Raw genomic sequence first — 12,171 nt, 5'->3', positions numbered from 1 at the left:
AAATTTAGCTTGAAAAAGTTCAAATAAGTGTTTTATACAGCTGAGGGCAAAAACCCTCATGCTTTGGACGAAAGAAGTCACATAAAGGCCGTTAATCTAGAATGTTCCTTTTTAACCGAGCACGTTTTCTATTACTTATCTACATCAGCATGCTGCTCGTTTAAATCCGCTCCATTATTTCAGCTGACTCAGCTAATTCTGATGAATTCCACCCCGCTTTGAAAGCACGATAAGCGAACACACCAGGTGGAAAAGATGCGTCTGTGTTTCACTTCATAATCTATTTTCAAACTCTGTGCTTTGCTTGCAGAGGTTTAAGAACTCGATAAAGCCACATCCCAGCTGGGGCCCGGCGCTGCAAGAGCACCGCAAGGGCCGCTACGCCATGGCCGGCCCCGAATCCGTGGAGGTGCGTTCTCTTAAAGATGAAGAGAAAGATCAGGATAAAGACAAGAAGGAAGAGATCGGGCTCACCATAAAGGGCAGCAACGGCTCCACGCTCAACCCCACACCCAGTGTATAGACGCAAGACCACACCTGCTGAACCTTTACATATTGTAAGGGCTTTATTACACCTAACCTCTAGAGAGAATCGGTTCTCATCCCAACCCCTCGATTTTTTTTTTTTTTTGGGTTCTTTTTAATTTAATAATGCTGTTTTTGTAAGTACAAAAATGTGTTCATATGCATACACAGGAAGTCTTTTATGCATCTTGATCGTGTGTATATATAGTGCAGCGTGGGATTATATTGGTTTTCTTTCTCCTTCCATGTAAAAATTTATCTGGAAATGTGACTACTGTTGCTGCAGCTGTAGGTTTCGGCTTGTTGTGTGTACAGTGGTGACAGTGCTGGTTGGGTTAAAAGCTGAAGACCAAATGTTCTTTGACTGTAGTGATTATAGACACCATCTATTATCGAAACGCAGCCGTGTTCAATCTTTAGATTGGGATTTCTCTTTATGTTACCCACTGCCCCATGTTTGCTTGTAGTATTTTATCAGTGGTTCTTCTATTTTCTTTTTTTTTTTTTTTTTTTTTTACAGAACCAACACTTTTTACACTTGGGCTAAAGAGATGCATGAGACAAAGCACAAAGGATATTTTGCCTTCAGCTTTTAGAACAGCTACTAATGGAAAATCCCTCGATCTAAGCACATTAAGTTCCCAAACCCATTCTCAGGGTTGTGCACAATTTCCTATAATTTTTTTCCCTCTATAAAGTGTTTGTAATCATGCTAACATTTTAAACTTAAGAGACATCTCATTGGTTTTGACTAGTGTTCCATTCTGAATAGAAATACGTGGTGAGTGAGCGGATCATTGAGAAAAAAAGGCTTGAGAGGAGCTGCCATAGACTCAGTACTGTAGTGTACACACACAAGGCAAAAAAAAGAAATTGTGATATGCACAAACCTCCTATTTCCTGAGGGCACTGCTGGAGTGCAAGTGTTTGTGTGTCTTTTTGTTTATATATTTGTGTTTAGGATCATCTGTCCTCACCACACTGATAGAGAAGGAGAAGTGGTAAGGTGGAGACAGAGATTTAATGCTGGAGATATGATGGACTCTGATTATGGAAAAGAAATCAGTCCTTTTTACTGACCTCACTGAATTGCATAGCATTTGTAATACATAGAATAGAGCTTTACTGACTGACCTTTATTGTATATCATGGTACTAAATCATTGTGCGTTTATTTCGTAAAGATACAAGAGGATTATGTGTGATAACCTGTAAACGTTTACCATTCCTCAATTGTAAACTTATTTTCAGTTTTTTTTTCTTTTCTTTTCAGATAAGTTTTTTGGGGTGGAGGGGGGTCTTGCTGTGAGCTCTTTACTGGAATTGTCAGTTTACAGATATTCCAGATACACAAAGTCACCAAGGCCTGTCTAGTCTAGTGTCACAGTGTATTGGACACTTGTATACAGTATGTTAGAGATATTGCCAGACAGTGCCAGAGGAAGGCAGTGGTCTAGCAATGTAGCTGCTATAAGTGCATTTCATGATGCAATGGAACAAACTCCTGGGTTGTATTTCTGTTTTTTATTTTTTTTTTTATCTTTTAACAATATATCACTGTGTCATATTTGCTGTACAAGTCCTTTTTATTTTGTCTGTAGTTCTCTTTTTTGTTTGAATAACCTCTTGATTGAAAAATGATAAGATTATACTCTTGTCCCACAGAACGTGTAGAAATAATGTACAAACTAACAAACAGCAATAGGAAATTATAGGAAAAAAAAAAGAAGTAGGGAGGTGAGAGGTATCGGACGCTCAGTTGGGCACAGCACAGTGCAATCCTTTAATGCGAGTCATTTAAGGAAATAATAGGCACAAGCATAAACCTGGTCAGTGCAATGGTTTTACATTACTTGACTTTACAATTTAAAAAAAGCATGTACTCATACTGCAATAATTGATGTTTTGCAATAATTAAAATGGTGCCATGATGCCATGTCGGTGTCCTGCACAGTTTAGAAGCCTGCCCCTGCTTCAGTATTAGTAATAAGCATCAAGTCATATATAGGAAATTCACAATTCTGACCAGGACATGAGATTTATTTATTACAAAGGAGATTAATGTCCTCTTGTAGACAACTTGTAAGTTTTCTGTCAGCTTGGACAATTTTTAGATTTCAACTCCCTGCCATTTTTTCCACTCTCCCCCCATAAACAGATATTCCTCTAAAACCTGTGCAGCTCTTACCTGACATCCTGCTTAGAGGTTGGCAGTGCTAGCACTTCTATGCATTTTTATGTTCTATGAAAGTCCAGTTTTAAATCAGAATATCCCAATGATAGGAACAGTCAGGTACTATTTTTTGTCAAAAGGCGTTAAAATGACGATGTAAATGGCTGAGCATGTTGATCCGACATTGTCTGAATTTTTAACTAACTTTAAAAGAATTGGCGTGTCTATATTTTGCTTTGAACCACTGTGTTTCGATCTAAAAAGCAGTGAACAGGATTGTGGGACCAGTCAGCCTGCAAAAGCAAATGATTCTGAAGTGGCATCAGTCTGTGAGGCTGAAACTAGCCTTTGCATGATCGGTAGCTATCCTGAAATAGTAGAAAGAGCACGAAGCGATGTATAAAAATTGTTTAACAATGATCACGATACACAAAAATATACGAAGAAGTATATGAATTTCCTTCGAGTAATCATTTCTGCACGGTGTTGATGCATGACGGACCTGTTCACACGGTGAATCGTAGCCCACAAACTGGGTCTGTTTTAGCATTTAACTTGATGTTCTGAACCTCTTCCTCTGAAATGAATATTTTATTAGTGTGTAGAATTCGGTTAATTCTTGTCTATGCTAGCGATGACGAGACTTGGTCTGATGCAAGTGCACTCTGGTCCTGTACTGTTTTGTATTTCAGTGCTTTCAAACATAATTAAAGAAGCGGACTTGTGTGCATGTGCATTTTTTTTCTTTGTAATTGGGGAACATATTATAGGTTTTTTAAATTTGTTTTTCTTTTTGTTAGCCGTCGTTTCTGTGTACTCGGCACAGTCTTTACCTAGTGCAGAATAATATCAGTATTGATGTCATTTGAAATGCGTATGTAACTAGCCATGTGGTCGTTTAACAGAAAGAGTTTACCTTTTTAAGAGAGTCGCTTTTGGTTTATTTTTATAGTACTAAAACTGTGTGTTATCCTAAAGTTGTACCATTTTTTTTTTCTATATGCAGTGACACCGTTTTATTTTATCTTAAGCTCCTTAAACCAGCTGATATCAAAAAATATTGCCAAACTAACACTCTGGACTGAAACTTGAAGCACCGAGGAATGATTTTCACAGTGCTCAACTAAGAACGAATATTCACCTCTTTTACAGTGCACAGTACAAACACAGATTTAAACAGTTTTTTTTTTTTTTCACCACAGTGTAATACGTTCTGCCTGAACCATGTTCTCTAAAGCATGCTGTAGTCTCCTTTAGGAAAATATGACTCTACATACTCTGGTCCAACTAAAACTATATTCCAAAATCTGTTGATAGACATGTTTGATAGAAGAGTTCTTAGTAGAGGAGTACTGATACAGAGAAGAACAATATCAGCAGCTGGCCTAAATTATAATAGCTTCTGGTTTGGCAAGATAGTAACCTGCCCAATCAGCCATCTGGGGAAAAAAACATACACAGGATCTAGTCTAGCTATCTCTATTGGATTGTGACATTTCAGTTTAAATGGGACTTTGTAGTTTAGTGGTTACGGCATTTGACTTTAGTTTAAATCCCAACCACACCAAGCTGAAACTCCTTGGCCCCTAAACAAGACCCTTAACCTCATAGCTGCTCAGTTGTGTGAATGAGATAAATGTAGGTCACACTGGATAAGGGCGTCTGCCAGATGCCAAATTTGTAAATGGCATTGCATTAAAAGGACTAATCATAGTAGGAGGTTAGGAGGTGATCATCCACTATGAAATGTCAGTGGACACTGGAACTTTACAGGAAGTTTATCTCCATCTCCATCCTCCAAGTCATGTTTAAAATAAAATGCCTATAACAGATAAGCTTCAACAACATTCTCAAAACAAGGCAATTCATTATAATTTACTTAGAACGGAGATGGTCTGTAAAGTTTCAGAGGGTTCACTGACGTTTCAACTAAATCTGTCACTGTGCAATTATTAGTCCTTTTAATACGCTGCAGATTTAACTGAAATATCACAGTGCACTGTGGGGTCTTCCAATAGAGATATTGTAACACACCACAATATGTACTTCTGGTTTGAATGTCTGTGCTGCTCACATATCTGTTATTGAGTTCCACTACAAATATAACATAGTTTATATTTTTGGGGGTTTGCCATGTATTAATGCACACTAGATTTTATTTGGACAGTGACAGTATAGCATTATATAATTTAAAATACAAGCAAAATAACTAAAGCTGTGCTTTTTTTTTCTTTCAGCTTAGTCCTTTTTATTTCCGAACAGAATGCATCAGGTGGCATTTTCCTGTCTTTCCAGCACTTTACAAATCTCACTTTTATGATGTTTAATAGGAGTATGTTATATAGAATAACCTCTCAACTACTTTAAATCTCCACTACTGTCACATCCTGCTGAAACTGGTGCAACAGCATGGAGGGAGAGTAAAGCACATGTACAAAAACAAACTCAGAACGTTCTATCAAACATATCTAGCCATGTCTTTGGAATTTGAGGGCCAAATTGCATCAAACATTGTCTTAGTCACGTCAGCTGTGTATCTTAAATGGTTCAATTTCGAATGATAAAATAAAGTTTATTTTAAAGATCAACTGTTTGTGCATCTTTTTATGGAATAACAGCTGTTTACAGTTGCATTTACGGCTTTGAATACATCAACGCTTGGTCACTAGGCTGCAGACTTAGGATACCATCAGCCTAAAAATCTGTCTGGAGAAAAAGATTGCACGAATGTATTTATTTTTTCAATACATAAATACATAAAACTGTTTCAATGTATTGAGTTTGCATGTATGGAATGTGTGAACATGTATCATAAAACCTCTACAACATAGTTTATCATGTAAATAGTATATCTATCTGGCTTCCAGATAATGCACTGTGATCTTAGTCCAGATAATGCACTGTGATCCCAGAAAATATTGAGTTAGAGAATTCCAGTAGCACTGAGGAGGTTTTATGTGTGATGAAGTACAAGGTGTCTGCCCATCCTTTGCCCCCTGCTGCTGCCTCTCTGCCCTGCAGGTGGGACTGGTATCAGCGGTGTTAGGACAGCTTCAGCTCCGATATGGCCAAGTCTACAAGTTTCTGATCCTACACATGCAATTTTAGACTCGCTTGAAGAACTCTGTAGAGTGGCTGAACATGCAGAGCTCATTTGTTCCACTGGTTGGATACGGTTGTTCTCCAAATCCGGTTTGTGAAGCTGTGGAAGATCCAGGGATGACCGTGGAAGCTGTGTAGCCTTAAGCGGAATTCTGTGCCTGGTTTGGCCCAGGGAAGCAGCTCTGTTCTTATATAAAGCTGGAGGAGGCATTGGTTGAAGAAAATCTGTTCGGAGTGAGACGGGTGAGACCGGCTGCTTTTTCTCTGAATCATTTGCCAAAGCAGTCATTTTCATTTCCCTGAAAATTGATGCAGTAGAATGGAAATATTTTCAGTATCTCACAGAGCGAAATAACATACAGTGGTTTTATAGTGAAAAATATGAAATAAATAAATGGAGAAAACAAAATCAAACCTGCTGGGAATCTGGGAGACAGCAGACTTTAGATTTGTGCCTGTGGATTCCTTCATCAAATTCAAGTCTTGCTGGATAAGACGCCGTTCCCTTTTCAGCTCTGGGGAGAAATAGGGATCAGAAAAATTGGCATTAAAGACTTTTACCCCACAAACATGTTCCTTCCATTCTATGAATTAAAATATCGATTCATTGTCATTGCGTCAAAGTGCTGAGGCAGGACACACTGACTGATCTCACAGTTTAAGTTTGTCTCAGGTTTAAAAGCTTAATTAAAAAATGCTAATCAAGTATATATTTCTTTGTGCTCTTCATACCACTGATCCTTTTAGAGAGTGAAAGAACATTAAAGTTGGATATAAATTCATCACAAAACCACTAGATGGTAGTGAAACTCAATTGAGCGGCTCATGCTCATGTGTTTGAAAATAGATAACATGATAGTTTAAAATGTTCCTTAAAGTTATTAAAATACTTTATTTCTATTACCTTCTTGACTTGACTTGAATGTCCATATTTTGTATTCAGACACATCCATTTAGCAATGTATTTTAAAGTATTTGTCTCAAAGCATTTACAGAGATAAAGAATTATAAAAGGTTATCATAAAAAGTATACGTTTGTTCCTTATGAGTGAGTCAGGCGCAACTGTGGCAAGGCAATAAACTCCCTGAGATGACATGAGGAAGAAACCTTGAGACTTGAAAGGGAACCTGTCCTCATCTGGGTGGCGCTGAATGGCCATTTATTAATTAATTAGGTCCTACAAAGAACCTTTATAGTCTCCCACATTTCTAAATCGATATTATATAACAGTCAACATGTTCAAGTAAATTATCGCATACCTCCTTTTTTGATTCCTAAACCCCTCAGGTCATTTTGCCATTGCTACATAATTGCAAAAACACAACGTTCGCAAATTCATTTGGTTCATCAAGAGACCTTTTTTGGTGACAATCCGAGTATTTTACGAAATTAATCATACACACATTCTGTTTAATATATTAAAGCTGTTTTCCACAAATACTGGTCTCCTTTTTTTCTCGTCTCCTTTTATTCTTTCATTTACTTTAAAGTGCTCTTGCTCATGCTGCTTTGGATGTTTATTCCAGCTGAGTATTCTGTTACCTACATTATTTAATCTGCCTTAACCCTGATACAGTCACCTTTGAAACATTTCCAAACATTTTTTGATAATTGGCTGATAAACAAGACTTTGCAGTTGTAAATGAAGTCTTTATTTTCATCTTCCCTTTTTTTTTTAAGGAGGAAAAAAGTATACATTATTCTAAGTTAAACAATGAACGAAGAAAGAAAAAAGTATATATTTAGCTGATCATTTAGTTCAGCTAAATATATCATTTTTTCTTTCTTCATTCATTTTCAGTAATTGAAATAACTTTTCAGTAAAACTCAGTAATTGAGCACTATTAATACCTGGAAGCAACTGAGACTATCCAAATTATACATCAGTTGCTAAAAGGTAGCTGTGAGCACAAATCCCAGCCTTAAAAATGCTGAGTCAGTGAGTCCCATATACTTACCATAACTAATATGAAATGGATACTAAATAAAAAAATAAAACAGTGAATACAGTCAAAATATAGGGCTGCCTACTGACCTATTAGAGTGGGTTCCTGGAAGCTCCTCGGCTTCATATATATCAACTCCACACTCTCCTGAAACACACACATACAAGGTTTCATGTAAGGTTTAAGCTCCACTGCGAATATATGATAAATGATTAAACAGCACACCAAAGCAAAATTAAATGTAAGAGTAATGCTGTACTCCACAACTTCTTAGTCATGGTTTTTTGGTTAAGTGACTAGACACCTATTACATCCCTGCTTGAAAAGCCACAGCTGTCACAAGATATGCTCTCGCATTAGTGCATGTGGTATCCAGCAGCTGGCGGTGAAGGAGCACTGTGAGACCCATCAAAACCTCTTTATGTGCTCTGAGCTTATTGCTCTGACATGAATTAAACAGCTAAATATTCTAGTGGGGAGGACACAGCTGTTTGTGTTAAGTGTGTGCTAGATGTCCCTCTACAGTTCGGCTGAAGCAGATGGCCCTGTCTGCATGCCCAGTGTGGAGAAAAGCCATCTGAAACAAACCCTCAAGAGGAAAATATATAATAACTGTGCAGTTTTTTTGGAATAGGGGTCTCTCACTGGGTGTTGCTTTGAATTTGAAGTCATACATGTAAATACTTTCCAAACAGCTCAGTAATAGTGAGTGTACCTTCTTAAAACTTATTTTATTATAAATCATAGTAAAGAGAGGATGGAGAAGCTGAGTGCTATGTTGGTAGTACAGTATGAATGTAGGGAAGGGGAATGTGTGGTTTTCCCATCTGATAGGGTTAAGAAGTGCCACATCTGGAACTGTGTTCACTGTTGTGCCAACACAAAGTAAAGGAAGTGTGTGTTTAGAAAGAAAGAGAGAGAGAGAGAGAGAGAGAGAGAGAGAGAGAGAGAGAGGGAGAGAGGGAGAGAGGTAAGATTTAAGGTTAAAAAAATGTAGGTATTTGTTGTTAACCATATAGATCCATGCATAATGGTAGAAAATGTCCATGATATAAGTTAGTTCCTGTTATCACTTACATTATAGCAATAAACAATTTTCCCCAGCAGTCTTTTCTCTCTCTCTCTCTCTCTCTCTCTCTCTCTCGACATTAATAAAGAGGATATATTGTTCAGACATATTGTTAAACATTTACTAATAGAAAGCTTCAATTCAATTCAATTAGTTTTATTTATATAGCACATTTAACAATGGACATTGTCTTAAAGCAGCTTTACACAGATACAGCGGTTATAAAGTCATAGAAAGGAATGCATAAGTTTAGTGCCTATAAGTTTGTTCCTTAAGTTTGATCCTTATAATGTTTATCCCTAATGAGTGAGCATGTGGTGACTGTGGCAAGGAAAAACTCCCTGAGATGGCATGAGGAAGAAACCTTTTAAGGAACAAGACTCAAAGAGGAAACCCATCCTCATCTGGGTGGCACCAAATTTCCATTTATTACGGTTCCATCATTGTTGAGTTTTTCAGTGATGGGCACTTACTGTAATTTCCGGACTATTAAGCCGCACCCACTGAATTTGACAAAGATTTTTATTTTGAACATAAATACGCCGCACCTGTCTATACGCCGCAGGTGTCTACATTGAAACTAATGAACTTTTCACAGGCTTTAACAAAAGACAGTGTCTGTTACACGGCTTGTATCTAAACAGTAGCCTACCAAGAAAGTCATTGCTCACTGTCTTCCTCTTTCCTTTCACAACAATTTCTCTCAGGAGTTTATCTTTTGGCATCGTCATGCGTTTAAAAATCACCATCGGTGAAGCTTTTCTCCCGATGCCGTGCAGCTCAGAACACAGGTGAAGTGCGTGTTTTCATGCCCGGTTGTTTTCAGCGTGATGAATGATTCTCATTTCCTGTTGACAGTCTGAGTGAGCGGCAGGTCAAACCTCAGAGAAACCTCATCCATATTTATGATGTGGTGTGGCCCGATTCAGTGAGAGCGCATCTGATTTAATATAAAGAGTTTCACTGGTTCAACTGAACCTGTTCGGCAATTTCATTGGTCTAATGTTATGGGGCTCAATTTTTTAGTATGAAGCTTGTGAAACGGGGAAAAACACAGGATATCCTGGGTAAAAATCTATATATTAGCCGCTTCATTGTTTAAGCCGCGGGGTTCAAAGCGTGGGAAAAAAGTAGCGGCTTATAGTCCGGAAAATACGGTAAATGCAAAACTGTTCATGCTACCTGTGGTTCTGAGCCGTTCTAGCAGACTTTTGGTATTAATTACAGTGCAGATCATTACTCTTAGTTCTTGAGATGATAAATAAGCTTTAACTTTTAAACAATTGTGTGATTTCCATTGTTATAGCCAACAACAATTTCAAAATACAATCTGAACCACTGTTATAGAAAAAAAAATTATTCAGGATTTCAGAACTCAAATGGAATAAATTTTGATGATTATTATTATTATTTATTATTATTATTTTAACCTTTCTAGTTTTCTTCTCCTCCCAAAAAAAGTTTTCTTTAGACTCTCAGTAGAGTTTTAAGCTTTTTGTTATTCGTTCCCATTCCCTAACTGCTTTATATATTACAAGTGTTCCTTAATAATGTTCAGCTCCTTTCAGTAGTTACAGTCCCCTCTGAAACTATTGGAACAGAAAGCCCAATTCATTTGTATTGGCTGTAGTTTAAAGACATTTGGGTATAAGATCAACGATGAACCAAATTTTGCATCTTTTACTGCATTTGGCAAACACCCTTATCCAGAGCTGCTCACAAGTATTTGATTTATACAACTGTGTAGATAAGGGTTGATCTGCTCCTGGGTCTGTGAGCCTTGCCAGGTTGGTGTTGTTGCATTTGAAACTTATGATCTATTGTTCTAACCACTAGTTACCAATTGTTATAATTACCACTACCCCTTTGTATCAGACCACTACATTTTTAAGCAAGTTAAAATACTGGAACATATGACTTACAGGTGTGTCCTGTTAGACTGATCTACTCTACTCTTTTAGTCTTCGGTTTCACCTGTGTAGACTGTGCTTGTTGTTAAAAAAGGACAAGACAGCATGATGTTCAGAAAGCCTTCTATGGGATTAAAGCTAGACATTTTGAAGCTGAGAAAATGGGTGAAAATCAATCAGAGTCATTGAGCAAAGCCAATACAACAATTTGAAATGTCCTGAAAGAGAAAGAAACCACTGGTGTAATGAGCAACAGACATTGAGTGAGTTGGCCAAGGAGAACAACAGTTGATGACAGAAACATTGTGAGAGCTTTGACAAAAAAAAAAAAAAAAGCTTTAATGATAGTTAGTGACACAGCAAACAACCTCCACAGGGCAGAAGTGAAGTGAATCCACTGGATTCAAAGTGGATTTAAAGCAAACTTTTAGAGGCAACATCAAAGAAATAAAAAAATACAAAGGATCTGCTCATGATCCAAAATATACAAGTTCATCTATGTAACACATGGTGGTGGTGGTGGTAGTGTCATGGCTTGGGCTTGCATGCTACCTCTGGAATAAGCCCAATCATTTTTATTGAGTGTTTCATTCATGATGGTAGCTGAAGAATGAATTCACAAAAACATTTTGTTTGCTAATTTACAGAAATGAATCATCCAGATTAATCAGAAGGAATTTAATTATGCAGACGGTGATCCAAAACACACCTCCAATTCAACTAAGGATTTCGTCGGGGGGAATTGTGGAAGGTTTTAAACCGGGCAAGCCAATCATCAGACCTTAACCCAATTGTCTAGCATTTACCTTCTGAAGAGAGACCCCTCATGCACACACACAAAACAAGCAACAGTTTGGTGGTGTCTGTGAGTCACAGGGTTGGTGCAGTTATTGCTAGAAAGGAATATGAAGCCAAATGTTGATGTCAAAATCTTGTTTAATTAATGGATGATGGGCAAGGATTAAAAGTACAGTGCCTCACTGGATAGCCTCAAATAAATATACAAGTACAGTTTTATAAAGGATTGGAATATTATTCTTATTTTGTATTTAGTGATTTTTTCTCAGAATTCTCATTGTGGTCATATAACCTATAATGTTAATATGTAATATAGTGGCCATTTTAGTACCGAATAGTATCAGCATTTAATTTTGTTACAGCATTCTTCCATTGTGTGTAGCTGTGTTGTTGAACTTGGCCTAACGCATAAGTGTGTCATCGTCATAAAACTGAAAGCCTACAATAAATTTGTGAATTATGTATCTATTGGGTTATATAAAAGATAAATAATAAAGACAACATCTTATGGGACATCATACAGTACTACAAGGCTTTCAAATAACATCTATCAAACTCTAGGGCTAAAACTTTACTATCTAGAGTCAGCATTTCTGTTTATTACAGTTTGGGAAAATAGAATTTCTCTTCATCTGTGCATTTTTAGAA

The 12,171-nt window shown here is 37.2% G+C and overlaps 2 protein-coding genes across 4 annotated transcripts in view; one reads left to right on the top strand and one right to left on the bottom strand.

Moving 5' to 3' along the window:
* Positions 1–2,091, top strand: part of slc6a9 (solute carrier family 6 member 9) — a 53,843-nt gene extending 51,752 nt beyond the window's left edge. For both annotated transcript variants that reach the window (XM_046851397.1, XM_046851396.1), the window contains one exon: positions 311–2,091. In XM_046851397.1, the coding sequence (XP_046707353.1) occupies positions 311–523 (213 nt within the window). In that variant the 3' untranslated portion in view covers positions 524–2,091. The remainder of the gene's footprint in view (positions 1–310) is intronic.
* ccdc24 (coiled-coil domain containing 24) overlaps positions 617–12,171 on the bottom strand; it is a 24,620-nt gene continuing 13,065 nt past the window's right edge. For both annotated transcript variants that reach the window (XM_046851398.1, XM_046851399.1), the window contains exons 8-10: positions 7,836–7,893; positions 6,215–6,314; positions 617–6,098 (exon numbers count right to left, since the gene is read on the bottom strand). In XM_046851398.1, the coding sequence (XP_046707354.1) occupies positions 5,651–6,098; positions 6,215–6,314; positions 7,836–7,893 (606 nt within the window). In that variant the 3' untranslated portion in view covers positions 617–5,650. The remainder of the gene's footprint in view (positions 6,099–6,214; positions 6,315–7,835; positions 7,894–12,171) is intronic.

The sequence above is a fragment of the Silurus meridionalis genome, chromosome 6, assembly GCF_014805685.1.
Source record: "Silurus meridionalis isolate SWU-2019-XX chromosome 6, ASM1480568v1, whole genome shotgun sequence".
NCBI classification, from domain to species: Eukaryota; Metazoa; Chordata; class Actinopteri; order Siluriformes; family Siluridae; genus Silurus; species Silurus meridionalis.
This window is presented reverse-complemented; position numbering and strand designations above follow the sequence as displayed.